At 51.2% G+C, this 17,663-nt stretch overlaps 1 protein-coding gene across 1 annotated transcript in view; it reads left to right on the forward strand.

Moving 5' to 3' along the window:
- Nucleotides 1-1,497: 1,497 nt before the first annotated feature.
- The window catches only part of RTN4R (reticulon 4 receptor), a 72,226-nt gene continuing 56,060 nt past the window's right edge, over nucleotides 1,498-17,663 (forward strand). Inside the window, exon 1 of the mRNA XM_030460581.1 lies at nucleotides 1,498-1,619. Within this exon, the coding sequence (XP_030316441.1) occupies nucleotides 1,598-1,619 (22 nt within the window). The 5' untranslated portion in view covers nucleotides 1,498-1,597. The remainder of the gene's footprint in view (nucleotides 1,620-17,663) is intronic.

Below are 17,663 nucleotides of genomic sequence, written 5' to 3' on the forward strand. Positions count from 1 at the left end.
AAATGTCCACCCAGACCTTCCTTTGGTCACATTTCTTTCTTCCATAGACAATTGTGTCAGCACAAAGTACCCCACTAATCTCTGGGAGAGACAAGATGGGCTGTTGTACACAGAAGAAACATATTCCTGAGTCCTGAGGAACAATGCCTACACAGAAGGGTGCAAGCTAGGGAGGCCTTCAAGAGAGTTGGTTTAGACACAAGTCCTGAGTGCAAGCTGCTCTAGAGGTGGTCAATATTAGGGTGACAAACCATAAATATACCTGTGTGTGCATATATCATATATTATATTAAAACCTCTGAACCACAATGGCCTCACATTCAGCTTTCTCTGGAACCATCCTACTTTTGAGTTCAGTGAGTAAAAAAACCTGGGAGAACTCTCCGCATCCCAGGACAACTGCAGATGGGAGCCACCCATCCAGTAAGCACTTGTCTACTCTAGGACAGGAGAAGAGGGAAGGAGAGGAGGGAACCCTGCTGGAGGGATGAGGAGCATCTGTGGCCAGTGTAAAACCCATGCTTCTTAGGTAAACTGAGGTAAGCTCTTGTTGGAATCACAGGAGAGTGAACCCAAAAGAGGCGGGCTGGGAGGTGAGGAGAGGGCTCAGACATGCAAGAAGTGCTCTCTCTTTCGGACTCTACCCAAGGGCCTGTCGCTATCAGGCTCGCTCCAGGGAGGGCAGTGGCCTTGCACCAGCAGAAGCAAAAACCAGCGCAGCTACTCTGCCCTGTGGGATGTCCCACAACCCTGGAACAATTACCCGCCGAGGCCTCCAGGAGGGACCACCCAGGCCCAGCCCCCAGAGCCGTGAGCCCCCGGGGAGGAGGGGGGGAGCGGGCCGGCCCCTGTGCCCGCAGCCGGCCGGGCGTCCCTCTCCGCCGCGTCCTTTAGGTGGCATCTCTCCTCCAGTAATGAGCCTCCCGCAGCTGCCCGGCCCCTCTCAGCCCTGCCCGGGCCCTGGCCGTTCACCGCGGGGGCTCCACCGCCGATCCGCCGCCGTCGGAGCGGCCCCTGCGCTCTCGGTCTGCCCCTGGAGCGGCCCCTCCCTCCCTCCATCCCTTCATCCATCCCTCCATCCATCCCTCCATCTCGTGTCCGTCTCCCCCGTCCTCCCTCTCACTCCTCCAGCCAGTAAATCCGATCTAGGCTGATTCCTCTCACGTCAAACCACATGATCCCATAAAACATTCATCGCCTCTCCATCCTCCTCGCCCCGGCTGGCTTACTCGCTCCCCGGGATACAGCGCAACGGGCTCCGCGCTCCCCGTCGCCGCCGCCGCTTCTGCCGCCGCGGGATCCGCCGCAGCCCCGGCCCCGAGTGTGCGGCGGGCGGGAGGGAGGACGGAAGGACGGAGGGAGGAGGCAGGCAGCAGGCAGGCAGGCAGGCAGGGAGGGGGAGCCTCGCCTGGATGCTGACTCCGGCTCGGGGGCTGCTCATTCCCCCGATGCGCTGCTCAGGCAGAGCCCCCCCCCCGCGCCCCGCCGCTCCCCGCTCGGCCTGAAGTTTTCCTCCAGGATCTGCCTCGCTCCCGCAAGGATTGTACCGCTGCCTCTCCACTTTGAGCCTCCAGACGTGCCTTCCCCGACCCCTAAGATGAAGAGGGCGATAGCTGAAGGTAGGTGCGTCCCTGTGTTGTGTGTTTTCGCCTTCCCCCCCACCCCGTCATTTCTCCCTTGCCGGAGTTCCCCAGGGAGCGGCAGGGCAGGGTGAAGCGGCCACGGGCCCAGCTTCGCACCGCACCGGGAACCGCACCGGGAACTTCTCTCGCTGCAACTTTTTTTTTTCTTTCTTTATTTTTTTTCCTTTTTTGTTTTTTTTTTATTATTTTATTTTTATTTTTTTCCACTGAACAAGCGGGAGCGGCCGAGTCCGGTCACGGGGGAGACCGGCCGGACCCCGGGGGATGGGTCGGGCCGGGCCAGCGGGATCCGGAGAGGCGGGGGGGAGACGCGGGAGGAGCGGGAGCAGCGCGGCTGCAGGAACCGGGGAGAGGCGAGGCCGAGGGGGAGCGAACACTGGGCAGCGGGACGAAAGGAGAGCAGCGGGCTGAGCCCCCTCCAACCCCGCCAGGGGCCTCAGCTCAGCCTCGGAGAGCCCGGGCACCCCTCTAAGTTGGGTCGGACAAAGTACCTCCGGGGGGTATAACCCGCATCCCGCGGGGGCTCGCATCCGCTGGCCCGCAGGAGAGTACCGGAACGGCAGCACCCGAGGGAAGCGAAAGGGGCTGGGGCATCCCGGAGTTCCCCCCGCTTCCAGCCCCTCCAGCCGGGGAGCCCCGGCTCCTCTCCCTGAGCCCGGCCGCCAGCGGGTGACTTGGGGAGGGGAAGTTTGCTGAGGGTCCGGAGGAACGGCAAGAACTGGGATGCGGCGGATGCTTCCCCCCCGCAGGGTCCCCCATGTTTGTCTTTAGCCTGAAGCTGGGAAGAGATGGGGGTGAGGGGTTTTGGGGGGACATCCCCCTGTCTTCTCGCCCCACCCGGGGAGAGGCATACAACCGGCTTGGCAGAACCCCCTTGGGCTAGAAATAGCCTTTTTTTTTTTTTTTTTTTTTTTTTTTTTTTTTTTTTTTCCTTTGGCAGCCTCGGCGATGGTTTTTTTGGTTTTTTGTTTTTTGGTTTCTTTTTTTGCTTCCCGGCTCCCGGCGCGGAGGGCTGGGGCTCGGGCGATGTTGGCAGCAGGGGCTGCAGATGCGGTGGGAGCTGCCCCGCTGCACGGGCAGTGTGGTTGAACCATTCGCAGACCCTCCCGAAATGAAAAACCTACGTTAGGAGGAACGCAGGCTCTCCCGCTGCAGGTTCAGACCACTTGGAGAAGCATGTGCCACCCAGGTGTGTTTGCTGAAAACCCAGCCCACGGGCTGCGATTTTTAACTCGAGTGATCAATCCATTGTATCAGCTCCAGCTCTGGTACTGGAGTCCAGTCCCCGCTGCTGGGCAAGGGAGTGTTTGGCATGCAGGGCTTCTTGCTGCACGGATTCTCTTCCCCTGTGTGCCATCTCCAGCTTGCTTCCCATTTCTGTCAGTGACACAAATATATATATATATTGGGAGAGGTGTGGGGGGGGGAAGGCTGGTTTTTGGGGTTTTTTTTCTCATTTGGAGGGCACTCTGGCTGATTTATTTGTGATGATCAAAGGGCGTATCCAATCTCTCATCCAAACAGCACACTGCCCTCCTTTAGAGAGTTTGTCTTGGGTTTAATTTTGAAATTCATTCCTCTGTGGGGAGTACCTTGGGAGCAGGTTGCAGTGACAGTTTCTCTCGTGGACTCATGGGGGATATGGATGCTCCAGCATCCAGTCACTGTGTGCTGCACTGTAACCCAGCACATGGGTTACCTCTTGATTTGAACCCAGTGTCTGGGTGCTTGTTCACAGCCTCCTGGTGCCAAAGCAGTGGTGCTCATTGCCTAGGGTGATGTTGTAGGGAAGCCTTCAAAGGTGGGGAGCAGCATCCCAGTGCTGGGTGTGGTGTAGGAGCCCGGGACAGCCTTTCCCACACCATTCCCCATCCTGCAGCAGCCCAGCACTTTCTCTACACTGTTTCGTTCCCAGATGCTATCGGCATAATGTGAAACAAAACACAAGATAATGAAATATAAAAACTGTGTTATGATGGCTTTATTTATAGAACAAGGCTTGGAGAGGTTTGATTATTATTTTATTTTTCTTTAGTCTCTGAATTGCTCCTGTGAGAGGCTGGATAGCCTGGGTTGCTGGTGGGTCTGACTGTTTATGAACCTTAGGAGATTACATTTAGATGAGTGACCATCCTGCTCTATCTGGACTACATTTCCCACCGTGGGCTGCCAGGACACTTCAAGTGTCTTGAAAGCCAGAAATAGCCACCAGGGGCAGCTCGACAGGCAGAGCATTTATTTGCCTGGTGTTCTCAGCACTTCCTGTCTTATTAACACAATTTATTTATATTGAAAGAGGTCTTTCCGTGCTTCTTCTTTTGTAAAATGTATTTAAAAACAAAACAAAACAAAACCAACCAAACAAAAAACCCCACAAACCTCCAAGTTCCAAGACTGCTTCTTCACTGATGTGAGAGCAGCTCTTTCTTTTTCTTGAGAGAAGACACCATTTATCCATGTAGTATTTTATATTCCTTTCTGTTCATTTGTATCAAGGGGCCACAGCAATTCCTGGGCTTGGTCCCACTCCAGGCAGCACAGACCTCAGCCTCTGTTCTCTGGGACCATCAGTGGGTGTGTTTGGGGAGGGTTTTGTACAGAGTAGTATGAAGGCAAAAAAAAAGGTGGAGGTGTTGTTGCATGGCTCGGTGCCCAGGCATTGTGTCAGTGTGGCTGGCGTTGTGTCCCTGCTGGTTCTGTGATGTTTTCCCCACTAAGAGTGCTAGAGAAAGCTGGTCCAGAAAATAAGTTAATTAGAAGATGGGGAGAAAACCACCTCTCTCTGCTTCTGGGGTTTGTGGGCAGCATGTGCTTGTGCTGCTCACCACCAGCATGTGTAGCCTGGCAGTCCTGTCCTAACCAGCCAGTTAGGGCTTCATCAATTACCTCCATCCTGGGTTAAGATGCTCCAGGTGAAAACCTCCTGGGAGCCTGTGCTGCTCATAAGTGTGGAGTCAGTGGTGGGAAGAAGGAAGGAGAGGAAGGGGAGCAGTTTGCTGCACAACTGAGATGCCTCCCTCTGCTTTCCTCTCCTACCTGCCCTGCTCAGGGGACTTGGAAGGAGAGGACAGGGCAACAGCTGTCTGGTGGCTCACTCTAGAGCTGGAAGCTGGCAGGGGCTGCGGAGGTCCACGACTCACATGCCCACAGATGTCTTGATACAAGTGCCAATCTATGCCAGCAGTGAAGACCTGGTGCCTGTGGCATCCTCTGCAGGCACCAGCAATGACTTTGGCCATTAAGCTTTCCGAAGGAATCAGCAGAATGTGAAGATCCAGCAGCACCTCTGTGAATTTTTCATCTTTTTCAGCTCAGAAGCAGCAAGAGTGACCATGAGATGGGGACAGAGAAGGATTGTCCAGTGCCCAGCTCTCAGGCACACTGCTGCACACCCTGGGAAGCACAGAGTCTTCCTTCCCTTCCCATGCTCCTGAGGGAGAGGAGGAGGAAGAGGGGGAGTCAGTTGAGCCAAAGCCTCAGTGTAAGGCAGGACAAGGAAAACTGCAAAGAGCTGAGCTCCAATCTCTTGTTCTGAGGCTGCACAAGGCTGCTCTGCCAGTTGCAGCTCAGTCCTGGCGTGCTGCTGGGTGCATCCTGGTGGAGAGGCTGGAGCTGCAATCCCAGTGCAGTTTTTCTTCAGCTCATCCTGCTGGAGGCGGCACCGAAGAGAGAAGAAAGGAGTTGGGCTAATGAGGTGTGCATTTTTTCCCTTTGGATTTGCAATGCTTTCTGCTGCTGTCACCTTCATTAAGACAGATCTCTGAGTGCCAAGCTCCCCTTTTGATGTTCCTAAAGAAGTGTTTGGTTTTTACTTCGGTTTTTTGGTGGTTGTTTTTTTACTAGTTTTTCTTTGTTTGCTTGTTTTGTTTTGGGTTTTTTGTGTTTTTTTCTTTTTTTTTCGTTGTTGGTTTGGGTTTTTTTTAATGCAGGAGTCACTCACACAGCGGAGTAGGAGTATCCTGGGCCACTGCCTTGAGGCAGCATCACAGTATGGTGCCTGCAAGGGCTGCAGATTGCACTCAGGTTCCTCCTTCCTCTCCATATAGAAAGCTTCATGCTGTGTCCTAGAGCCCGGTGGATTTCTCTGGGGTTTGTGAGGGACTGGTTTCCAGGGCTTCTCCATCAGAGACACGCACAGAGGTGTGGGAGGGAGAAAGAAAGCTTGTGAGCAGCAAAGCCCAGCCTCTTCTTCCCTTTCATGCTTGTGGTTGCAGCTCCTGGAGATCTCCAGAGGCTGAGGGGAAAGAGAGATAATTGTACTGAAAAGTCATAATCAGCAGAAAGAAGCAAAAGGTGAATCCTCCCCTGTTTGCACAGAGATGCCAAAGCAATTCATACAGATTTTGCTAAAATGTGCAAACTCACCTCAGGCTGTGCTGGTGTCTTACTGTGGTTATTGGGACATGCAGCAGTGGGAGTTGGTTATCCTTTCTGGAGGTGTTCAGGATGTAGGCTCAGAGCAGAGGGTGTCAGAGTGGCACAGATAGGTCCCATGGCGTGTGGGCAGCAGGCATGGAAAGGCCCCACCTGATATAGGGCAGAACACACCTGGATGTTGCACAGGCTCTGCCCGTATTTACTCTAGTTTTGGACACCTCCTAGAATTCAGTGCCTGTTTCTGACTTCTTAGTATCCTTGGCCAGGTCACAGAGACTTTCTGTGATTTAGTTTCAGTTTTTCCAGCTGTAATGTTAGTAAAGTGATGTCGAGTTATCTCCTGAGGGACCCAGAATATGCTTAAAGGTCAGTCCAGAGCTAAGAAGTGCAGGTCTGGGCAATTGCCCATCACTTCTTTAGCAGTGACACAGTGTTAAACAAGAAGATGGATGATATTCTCCTTAAGGGTGTTGCTGAATCAACAGCAAGTTTGTTTCTCTGGTTTGGTTTGCCTTCCTCACAACCTTTGCAGTGTAGCTTGGAGCTGACCACAAGTCCCAGCAGACTTTACATCTGAGACTGTCCCTCTACTCCTGGAATAAGGAGATTTGAAGGGTACCTAAGGTTTTTTTGTACCATTCCTGACTGAGAAGAGGAGCAGAAGCATTACACAAGTGTGTGCAAAGTACTGAGGAAGTTGTAAGCAAGAATATAGGCCCGTGCTGAGATTGCTGAGTAGTTTCTTGGTAGCTCCATAGTTTGAGGTGTCAGCCTGACAACTGGCAAGTAACAGAGGACTCCAACAATGTTGCTTGCCTGGGGTCCTCTCCACATGGGTCAGGCAGGGCAGGGTTTACAGCAGATTTTTTTTTTCATAAAATCCTAGAATAGTCTAGAAGAGACACCTGGAGGTATCTAATCAACCTTGTTACGGTCCGAGATAACATTAATATTTATTTTTGTTTTGGATCCATGAAACAAAGTCCAACTGTAGAAGGGTCAAGTGCAAGCACACCTTGTGCTGGAAGCCTTTCCTGGACACTTTGCAGTAGCAGAGACCTCTCTGAGAACATGGTTTTACCTGGCCAAATCCCAGAATCCTGGAAGTGCTGGTGGGCAATGCCCTTTGGAGAGTCCAGACTCCAGCCCTAAGCAGGGCTATTGTTAATGTCAGTCTGCTGTGGCTTTCTCTAGCTGAGAGAAACCTCCCATTATGGACTCTTGCCGATCTTTCCCATTTGCTGGAGCAGATTAAGAAATTTTTCCTAATGTCCAGAGTGAACCTCCTACACTGTAGTTCTTGACCATGCCCCCTTGCATTGCCATCTGGCCTCACAAAGATGTGTTTGACTCTGTCATCCTCGTAACTGCCTTTGAGTACCTCTAGGCACCATTTGATTGAGTCTTCACCTCCTCTTTGGCAGATCCAAGCAGTCTCTACCTGACCCTGTAGGACATTTGCTGTAGGCTTCTGACCAGCTAGTTCATCCTCCACTGGAACTCTGTTTTCCTCACATTAATTTTGGACTCCAAGAACCCTGCGTGGACACAGCATCTGAGGTACAGCTTCCCCTGTCCTGAGTAGAAAGGGACAATAACTTTCACCTCTGCTGTTCAGCTTGTGTGCTAACACAGCCCAGGATGATGTAGTAATAGCAACAATTTGCTGATATTCACCTTGGTGTCCACCATAGCTCCCAGGCCTGGGTCTTGGTGTCCACCATAGCTCTGCAGCCTGGTATTGATGCTTGGGGTTATTCTGCTGCAGGTGCAGAACTTAATACATGTGTTGTACCAAGTGAATACTTCTTCGTGCAGTTTCCCTTTCACTCATTCTAAAATTCTGGACGTTTAGGTAAATGGCCACCTACCTGCAAATGAATTTGTTTCCATTATGTTCCAGAGTGTTAATTAACAATGGGTCAAAAACAACTGAGAAAGCCCAGGGTTCCAATACTCCACTTGACTTCTCCAAAAGACCTTGGGGAGTGGTTGGTTCCCCATACTGCCCAAGTTCCAGACTATACTGCTATGGACAAGCTACCCCCTTACCTGTGTCACCACTTTCTTTCCACCATCAATACCTTTTCAATGGACTTAGACACAAAAGTGACTTTGGAAAAAGTGTCCTGCATTTCTATACTTTTTCCAATGAGGTGTCCATGAAGTTCTGAGGCTGTTGTCAGCTAGGTTTTCATCCCCATTCCCAGCTGGCAGTTCCACAAAGAGATGAAGAAAGGCAGGGAGGAAGCAAATGCATCCCACCAGCAGAGTGAGTTTTACTGCCAGGTGGGAGTTTCCAGCCCATCACAGCTTTGCTCCATCTTGTGGGAGTTCCCTCGGGTGGCTCTTTGAATCATGTTGCCTTCTTAACAGTTGTGCTTCCTTTTATCTCCCCAGTTCACTGGAAATAAAGGGATGTTTGCATTCCAATCTGATGCTTCTTTTTTCTTCCCCGAGTGCAAGGCATAATTATAGTGCCTTGCATGGGCTTGTACTAATTGATCAGTTATTAGTGATAATTATAGTTTACATGATGGTCTAGGAAGAAGGGGCACTTCTGGATAGAAGTGATGCTCTAAAAAGACAGTTGAGAACTGCTTGCTGATGTGTCAGACCATCTCCCAAATCTTTTGCAAGAACCATCTGGCTGCTTAGTTCTTCTCCTGAAGCTGTGCAGTTTGCTGGGAGTTCATTTGCATCTCTAGCTACTAAAGAGAAAATAAAAGTGACTGATTAGTCTAAGACTGGGACCATTGGCATCAAAGTGACAGATTTTGTGAGCTGGATTTGGGAAAGTGTTTAAAACTGGTGTGTTTTCATTAAATTTTGAATACTGCAGGCAGAACTATGCTCTTGGCACTCCAGTGCAGCTCTCGACTCTGCACCCTGCGTCGTTGTGTCAGAGTGAATTGTGTGGCTGTTAAAATTTGTGTGTGCTTGTTTGATGACTTTAAATATTGATTTTAATTGTGCGTCTTTCTTAAGGCTGTGAGTGATGATCAGAGCCACGCACAACGCACTGAGTGAACAGCTCAGCAATGTGTGAGGGGAGGAGATGTGGTCTCAGGCTGACTCTTAAAGCAGAAAGGAGAAGAAAGGAAAAGTCTTTGGAGATCTTAAATTCATCTCTCTCTGATTCCAAGGAACATGGGGGACTTTGGAATTGGGCAAGTTGGGATTTCAGAAGCCTTTTGATAGTAGAGGCTCCACATCCTTCTCTGACAAAAGGCAGCTTTTGGAATCCTAAGAGCAAATCCTGACTTTGTTAACATTGTCTTTGTCTCTGCAAAGAAAAAACAATCACCTGAAAGCCACCATGCCCTTTAGTGCTTTCACACCTCCATAGCATCAGCACATTTGGAGGGGTGGTGGGAAGCTGCTGTGTGAGCATCTGGGGAGCAAACCGCTCTCCCTGGGGCAGGTCCCATCCCAAGTGCAGGTCTGGCTGTGGTTAATGCTTTCCATGCCCGTGCAGACACGGTTAGCATTGCTTTTACACTAGAGGGCTGTCTGTCCCTTTCCCTTCAGAGAAGAGGCACCATGAGTCTGTGCGCAGCCAACGCTCTCATCGCTCACAGCATCCACAGCATCCACAGCATCCACCACATTTGTCAGCAGGTCCTTTGCTCGGATGGGTGATGTGATGTGGGCTTGGACTTACTGCTCACCACCTCTCTTCATGGTGCACAAGAGCATCCATGTCCTAGTCTGCACAGCTCTGAAGTTTGTCCGGGGTGGTGTGAAAGCTCCTCTGGTTTTTGCAGCAGCCTCTCTGTCCTCCTGCACCCATCAACAGCCTTCTTGCAAGAATCAGCAGGCTTCAAACCAGGAGTACTGTTCCACTCCCCTTTGTTCAAATCTATTTCTGTTGTCAGGAGCACCAGGAGCCAAGTCTGGGTTTCCAGAAGGGCATATCCTGATGTCTGCCCTGTGCTTGGGAGGAGCTACAGCCCTGGGTGTTGGTAGATCCAGTTCTGCAAGGTGTAGTGTGAGATGCTTTGGAAGTGACTGCCCTGGATGCAGGGGGATGGTCTGCAGAGTTTTAGGGATGAAAGAGCTTTTCTTCCACATGCTCAGGTGGGACAGCTTCCTCTGGCATTCTGCTAACAGGAGGGCTGGGACTTCTCTGGGGACCTTGGCCACCGTGAAAGCTTCAGATCCAAGCAGACATTCATATCTGTGTTATTTTTAATTCTTTCCCCACTCACCTTCATCTAGACTGTCTTTAACACAGGTCAAGATGAAACCAGCTGAAGTTTGCCTCCTCTTAGCAGACTTGGTTTGAATTCAGACTGTTCCTTAAAGCGACAGTGCTGCCTGGAGATATGCAACCACAAACACAAGCCCCTTAGTGTCTCCCAAGTACATTATGCCAGCTGGGTTTAGGGCATTTGTTTCTATCCCTGGATGGCTCTGCAGTCAACTTTTGGTTCAGTTTGGGCAGAAGGGTTGTTCATTGAGAGCAGCCAAGTCCCTGGGCTTTTGCTAACAAGGGTCTGGTTCAGGGAGCCAGGCTGGAGGACATGGTGGAGTGGCCAGGAGCCAGGGGAGGCAGGCACTGGTGCGAGGGAACTGGGTTTGCTCTGGGGCTGCCTCCTGCACACACCAAAGAGCAGGTGCAGGTTCTTTGTCAGGAGCTGATTTATCAAGCCTAGGAACTTCTCTGCCTCCCTCTTTTCTCAATTTGCAGCTAATACCTCCTGAAGGGAGGGGGAAATTAATAATGATAATTACAGCAGCTCACAGTCCTGAGAGATGGCATTAACTACAGAGGCTATGATGGATGGTGGGAGGCTGCCCTGCTACGGGGAAGCTGGACATGGAGATGGCCTATTGGACCTACACTTCATCCACCATCACCCGCGGGGTGGGACATTTGCTGCTTCCAGCCTCGAGACAAGAGGTGTAGTGAAATGAGGCAACCAGGTGCCACTAATTACCAGGTAGTGGGCATGAGCTTGTGTTAAGCCCACCTGTGCCTGATTAGGGCGGGCCCCAACTGTGCATGAGCAGGATTAGGGGGCCAATAAAAGGTGAGCTTCCAAACACAGGCTCAGCTCACTCCTGAGCAAGCCAGCAAAGAGGTTAGTTGCTTCCAGAGCAGTAGCACTGAGCCAGGCTAATCAATCCTGAGGCAACAGACTCAGGGCACTTTTTGTGCACCTCTGCTGGAACACCTGTTGGACCTTGGAGCACCGTGCCCTAAGAGAGGTTTGTCTTGCTACAAAGATGGGAATAAGCACCAGGGGCAAGCTGAGATCTGACATCATCTGAACTCAGGGCAGGGATGTCCTTGGGTGAGCACCAGGGATGAGTTTGGCCTCTGCCCAGGTGTCACCTGGTGCATTGCCTTGCTGTCCCTGTCCTGTCCTGGTCACCCACTGCAGGAGCTGGGAGCTGTAGGCAGGCAGGAGGGCATTGCCTGACTCCTGATATCACCTATTTGCCTTGCCTTTTTTTGCTCTGGCTCTGTTCCTCCACTGCAGATTTTACACTGCATTGTTCATGGAGCAGGTGAAGGTTTGCAGAGTAGCTCAGCTCCTCCTAGAGACCACCAGAAGTTCAGGATCAGCATGGCCTTTCGATCCCTGTCCACAGTGTGGGACATCCCTGTCCACGTGCCCAGCCAGGTGGGTGTGCAGGGTGCTTTGAGAAGCCCCTGGGGACAGGCTGGGCTGGTGGGCTGCATTGCTACACCTCAACCCCTGTTACCCCATCCCCCATCTGCACTCTTCTGTGGAGACTGACAGCTGCTGAATCCCTCACTTGAATAGTTCAATTTCAATCCATAAAATGAATTTCAGGCCCTCTGGGCTAAGCATTAGCAGAGAGCAAAAGGATGCTGCCAGCCAAGCCTGCCTGGGCATTATGGTGGTGTCAGCTCCTGCAGGCTTTGACTTGTCATCTTTAAACCTCAATTTCCATCATTGTGCAGTGACATGAGACTTAGTCTGGGGCTTGGAGAGAGAGCCTGGCCAAGGGCCTGTGACATGAACCTAAGTCTGGAAAAGGAAACATCTTTGGGGCTGCTGTGCCATCAGATGAGCCATCTCTCCCAGTCTTTTTAGCAAGAGCTGGTTCTGTCATGAGATATTTTTTGCTGCTGGGGTGCTGGCTGTGCTCAGAGGGCAGTGTGGGGTCTCAAAATCAGGCAGTGATTATTTACATTTAAATTATTAAATCTAAATCCTCCCACGTTAGTGAGGACTCTTCCCATTCTCCCCAGGCTGCATCCTCTCCTGTGTGTAGGGGAGGGAGGTCCCCACCCCAGGAATCTCTGCGTGGGGCTGGGGGTGCTGCTGGCCTCTCCTCTGAATAATGGGCTCTTTTTCTCCCAGGTTGGAAGGAAGGGCTGAGGGAGCAGTGCAGCCAAAGAGAGGCATTTACATCAGTGGCAGAATAAATGAATCTGAGCTGCCTCCTGGGAACCAGCCCAGAAGAGACTAACTTGGCCATGGCTTTCCAGTGGGAAATGCTCTTCTTTCCTCTGTATTTATTTTTGACTTTCCTAGTGTTTTGCAGGGCTCACAATTAATCCTCAGCTTCTGGGCAGCCAGCTGGGCTGGGGGGACAAAGTCTTCTTCAAAGCAGTTTGGTTGATGATTTCTTGGGGAGCTTGGAAAAACCTGGGGCATGTACCCACTGCTGCAGGTGCATCCTTAGGACTTGCTCCCTCTCAAACATTGCTTCCTTGCTTCAGAGGAGCTGGCTAAGCAGATGAAGGAGAGGGGTATTCCACACCACTTGTGCTGGAAGAAAGGTATTCCTGGCTGCAGTCTGCATGGGGATGGGTGTGGAGAAGCCACTGGGAACTCTCCTATGGGATGAACAGGGAATTTGTTCTCCCCTGGGAGCAGTGACAGACAGTATGTTGCTGCTGGGACCTGCCATAGGGGAAAGGGTCAAATGTGTGTCATGGCCTGCTGGGGTTGGTGGCACACTGGCAGGGGTGTGAGAGCTGGGCTTGCCTTCCACCCTAGTGCATCAGGCAGGATTTATTGTCATGAGGGTCCCCCAGAACAGATCCTGCCTGCTCCAGCCCTGCCACCTGAGTAGCTTCACATGAAATCTCTTGGGATTGCACTGTGCTGGATGGGCTGCAGGACTGGCAGGTGTGGAGAGGAGCTGGGCTGGGCTCCCTGGGACTCCTTGCACTGCTCAGTCTCTGCTTCCAGTGCTGCAGGGAGATCCAAACCCTCTGGTGTACTCAATGCCAGCCTTTGGAACAGGTTTAATGGCAAACACCCACCAAGGCAGATCTCTGTGTGCTGTGGACTTATTTGCCTCCCTGCACCCTTTTTCCTCCTCTTGCTGCAGGTGAGATGGAACCTTTGGAAGTCTTGGATCTGTATCAGTTTTATGTGGGGTTTTGATCCTTTCAGGCTTGCTCTCCTCTTCCCAAAATGATGGCTTCCCCATTGCCCATCTTACACATGACTCCCTACACATTTATGTCCCATTGCCCGCTCATAAAACCACACCTTGGGACACAGGCTTAATGTGGGGAAACTGCCCGTGTCAAAATTTAAAAAGTGAGTGTAGGGTTTGCTATGATCTCTGCATGCTGGTGTGAAATAAGTGTAGCTGAGCTTGAGCATCTGCTCCCTGCTGCAGCATGGAGGCACAGTGGGTGCTGTGTGAGGGGCTGACTTTGTACCTATCCTGGGACAGGGGTGACAATGATGATGGGATGAGCACATGGCTTGTGAAGGGAAAGGGGTTGGAGCTTGCTTTGCACCCAAAAAAGGCAGAAAAACCATAGATATGGAGCAAAAATAATGAAACAAGTGGCTGTGCTGTTACAGGCTGATGACAGCTCCAGCAAGGAACTGGGCAGTGGTCAGCATTACCAAGGGTGAGCTGTGTCTGAATTGATGGGTTTGGAACTGATGAGGCAAGAGCTGGGAGCCTGGTGCACATCTTGGGATGGGGCTGTGGCAGTCAGAGATGGGGTATGTATGAAAGGGGATAAAAAATGGGTAAGAAAGAGAATTGAAGGACTGGAGGTAAATCTGGTGTCTCCTCCCTTGGAGAATCATGGTGCCTTCCACTCCTTTCTCTCCAAAAAGTCTTAATTAAAAGTCTTAATTACTGAGGACACAAAAACATTTTGACATGAAGAGAGCCCAAAGGCACTGGAGGTTCTTGATGTCAAAAGAAAGAAAGAAAAAAAAAAAAAAGATGAGCCAGCAGAATAAGGGAGAAAGCACCACTGGTGACAAATGGCAAGGAGGAGATCTTGGCTGTTGCTTCTGATACAACAGCCAGATGGCAATGGGCTGAAAAGTGGAGGAGGATGTTTCAGTAGCAGGAGAGTCCTCTGGAGTTGCCTCCCACAAGGTCCTGCTGAAAGACCCTGGAAGGTGCAGCAAGGGCTATATATTTATATTTTCAGGAAAACATCCATCAATGCCAACCTGCAGCTGCACCTCTGGTGAGGAGGGAGGATGAGCTGAGGCCATGAGGCAGCCCTACTGGAATTCAATGAGAGCTGATTACCAGTGCCAGCCAGAGCATCTCCTGCAAAACCAGCAGCTGGTGCCACCAGCTGTGGCAGCTCTGTGGACCCTGTTTTCTTCTCACCCAACAGTTCTGGCTGCAGGTGCATCCTTAGGACTTGCTCCCTCTCAAACATTGCTTCCTTGCTTCAGAGGAGCTTGCTAAGCAGCTGAAGGAGAGGGTTATTCCTCAAAGCATAACACAAAACCCATCCAGATGCGCAGAAACAAGACTTGGGAAGAAAAAAGTGGCACATAAAGATGAATATTGGATACACATTCATCCCTGCTGGGTGTGCATTGCTCCATGTTACCACTGAGCTATGTGGTACTGTTGAGCTAGGAGGGTTCTGTGCCCCCCTGATGCAGGCAGGGTTCAATTTCTTCCATCACATGTGCTGCCCAAGGAGTTCATCCCTGTGTTTTAGTAGCTTATGGCTGAGCTTGAGCCTTCTTCCACCAAAAGCTCTCCCCAAGGGCTGCTTTGCTTCAGCTCAGCCCCAGCCAACCTGTCCCCATTGAGTGATTCACTGGGAACTTTTTCACTGGAGTTGAGGACAATTCTTCTGCATAGGCTGTAAACAATATTTAATGTGCAGCATTTTGCTGAGCCTGTAGCCTTTGGAGCTCTTTGTGGCCTCCCTGGACACATTATTGGAGCAATAGAGTGGCAGGCACTCTGCTGAAAGCAGATGTCATGCCAGCCAATACAGATGTGGCTCCATTCCTTCTTCTCAGCATGCATCCAGTCCAGGTGGTACCTGAGCTGGGGTAAAAGAGGTAGTCCTGGCTTCCTCCTCAGTAGCCTGGGCTGCTTTACACATGTATGGCTAAAGCTTTGTCCCCTTCATTGCTTGTGGTCCTTCACTTTGCTCCCTTTGGGAATTAGAATCCACTGTGGAGAAGTTGCATAGGGCCACCCAAAAGGATCCCTCAGCTCTGGTGGGCACAGGGTGTTTGTGCTCCCCACACAGCAATTGATCCCCAACAAGTGTTTGGCTCTTCAGAGCAGCTGGGGGAAATATGGAAATTTAACCTTTGAATTCACTGTGCTGTTCTTTTCCTTGGAAATGTCACTCAGGGCATCAAGCTGAGGTTGCCTGCTCTCAGGAGGGCAGTGGGCAGCAGTGGCACAAACTGAGTCTCTGGGGATGGTTCTGACTGGTCCATAGCACAGGAAGCTGGGTACACAGCCCTTGGGTGCTCTTTGCAAGCAGAGCTCCCATGTTCTGGAATTGCTGGAGCTCCTGTGCTCTGGAAGTGCTGGGACTCCCCTGCTTTGCTGTGCTGTTAGCAGAATCCTCCCTGAAATGATGGATGTGATGAGTGGAACAAGTTTTGGGCATCTGAGCTGACCCCTGAATGACATAAGGAAGTTTATGTCCCCATCTCTGAGTGCTAGGCCAGAGTGCTGTCAGAGGTGACACAGCTCAGAGGGAGGAGAGCAGCTTTGGGGAGCCAACACCAGTGATGGACAAGGCTCTGCTGCCTGTTTGGAAGGGCCAGCTCCAGCTCCAGTGTTTGCAGGGCCAGCTCCAGATGCTGCTGCAGCAGGAGGGTGCTCCCCATTTGACTGAATGTGCAGCAGATCCAGATCTGAAGGAGATTCCAGCTGTCAGCTAGCAGGGTCTGATAGGACCATCCTAGCTCAGGCTGGAGACTAAGATGAAGAGTTGAGCTTACTGCTGCTCCTGGGAAGTACCTATGGTGCCAAAAAAACCCAAAACATTAAAAAAAAAAAAAGTAGTTACAGTGTGGGCAGGAGTCACTGTGCAAAGATGGATTTCAACACAGATGAATAACCAAAACCTGCATCAATGTCCTGCTTGCTGGACCATCCATGTTGAAATCTTTTCTGCTATGTCAGCTCTGGTACTTTTATGAGCTCCTGCCAGCATGGCCATGCCTGTCCCTGCAGCTGTCCTGCTGCCAGCTTCAGGTGTGGCTTTGGTCAGGCAGTGTCCTCCTGAAAAGCACTGAGAATGGCTCTGGTTGTGTGGCCCTGGTGCAGGGTGTTGCCTGCAGCTTTTTGGCAGTTCTTAGAGTTGCCAGGGCAGAGCTGTCTTTGTTGAGGACAAATGCCTCTGGGTCAGCAAAGCAGAAACTCTCAAAGAACAAACCCAGGTGTGCAGCTGGGCTCTCCTCAAGGACCCTCTGAGAAGAGCTGTAGGTGAGGAAGACCCTGCAGTAGCAGAGCAGAGAGCATCCTTCACTGCCTTCAGAGGCAGCCCTAAAAATAGCCAGGCAGGATGTCCATGTGATGGGCTTCAGTAGGAAAATACATTCATTTCCCAGCTCCCAGAGGGGTTTTTGGAAACAGCAGAGAGTAAATAAGGATTTTGAAAGTGATGACAAATACCTTGGAGGTGCCCTTCCATGCAGCCTTAACTGCTTAGAATTACACTCACATCTCCAGTGGCTGTGATGAGGAGGCTGTGAGGCCCTGAAGATCTCCAGACCCAGCCTGCTCTAATTTCCTTGGGTGCTAATTAAGACACTGTCAAAGCTCAGCCATGTATTCTGCAACTCTCTGTAAATCCAGATAAGAGCTATTACAAATCCATCACAAGGTGTATTAAAATCTCCTTAATAAAGAATAAGCACAGAAGTCTCTGGCAGAACAGCTGTGGGCACTGGAGTTCCTGGGACAGGGATGGGCACCAAGTTACAAAGCAATGAGCTGAGGTGGGGAGGAAGATGTCCTCTCGGTCCTCATCCCCCAGGAGCAAGGCAGCACAGCGACTCCTGGCCAACCCCAAGCAGCAGAGCTTTGGGCTCAAGATGCTGCCAGAGCTCTTGGTTTTCCCAGATGTTCCTCTGAAGCTGCTTGAGGACCAAAGAATCAGTCTTTTAATCAGCAATATGGGTGGAAAGATGAGCACGGGTGAGTTGAAAGCATAGGGACAGTGCAGGTGTCACCATGGGACACTGGTCCAAGCCCCTGAGACCAGAAGAGGGTTGGGTACTAGAGGCAGACAGAGGAGACAGCCCAGCCAAAGCTCTGCAGTCATTCTGGATTGAAAATTGCTGGACACAAAGAAAAATAACTCCGAATGGAGATGGGGATTAGAGTGTTGTTACCTCACAGAAATGGCTTTCATGGAGCTTGCCTCTGACCCCACAACCATACTGGGATCTCAGC

Source organism: Calypte anna, chromosome 15, assembly GCF_003957555.1.
Source record: "Calypte anna isolate BGI_N300 chromosome 15, bCalAnn1_v1.p, whole genome shotgun sequence".
Classification (NCBI taxonomy): domain Eukaryota; kingdom Metazoa; phylum Chordata; class Aves; order Apodiformes; family Trochilidae; genus Calypte; species Calypte anna.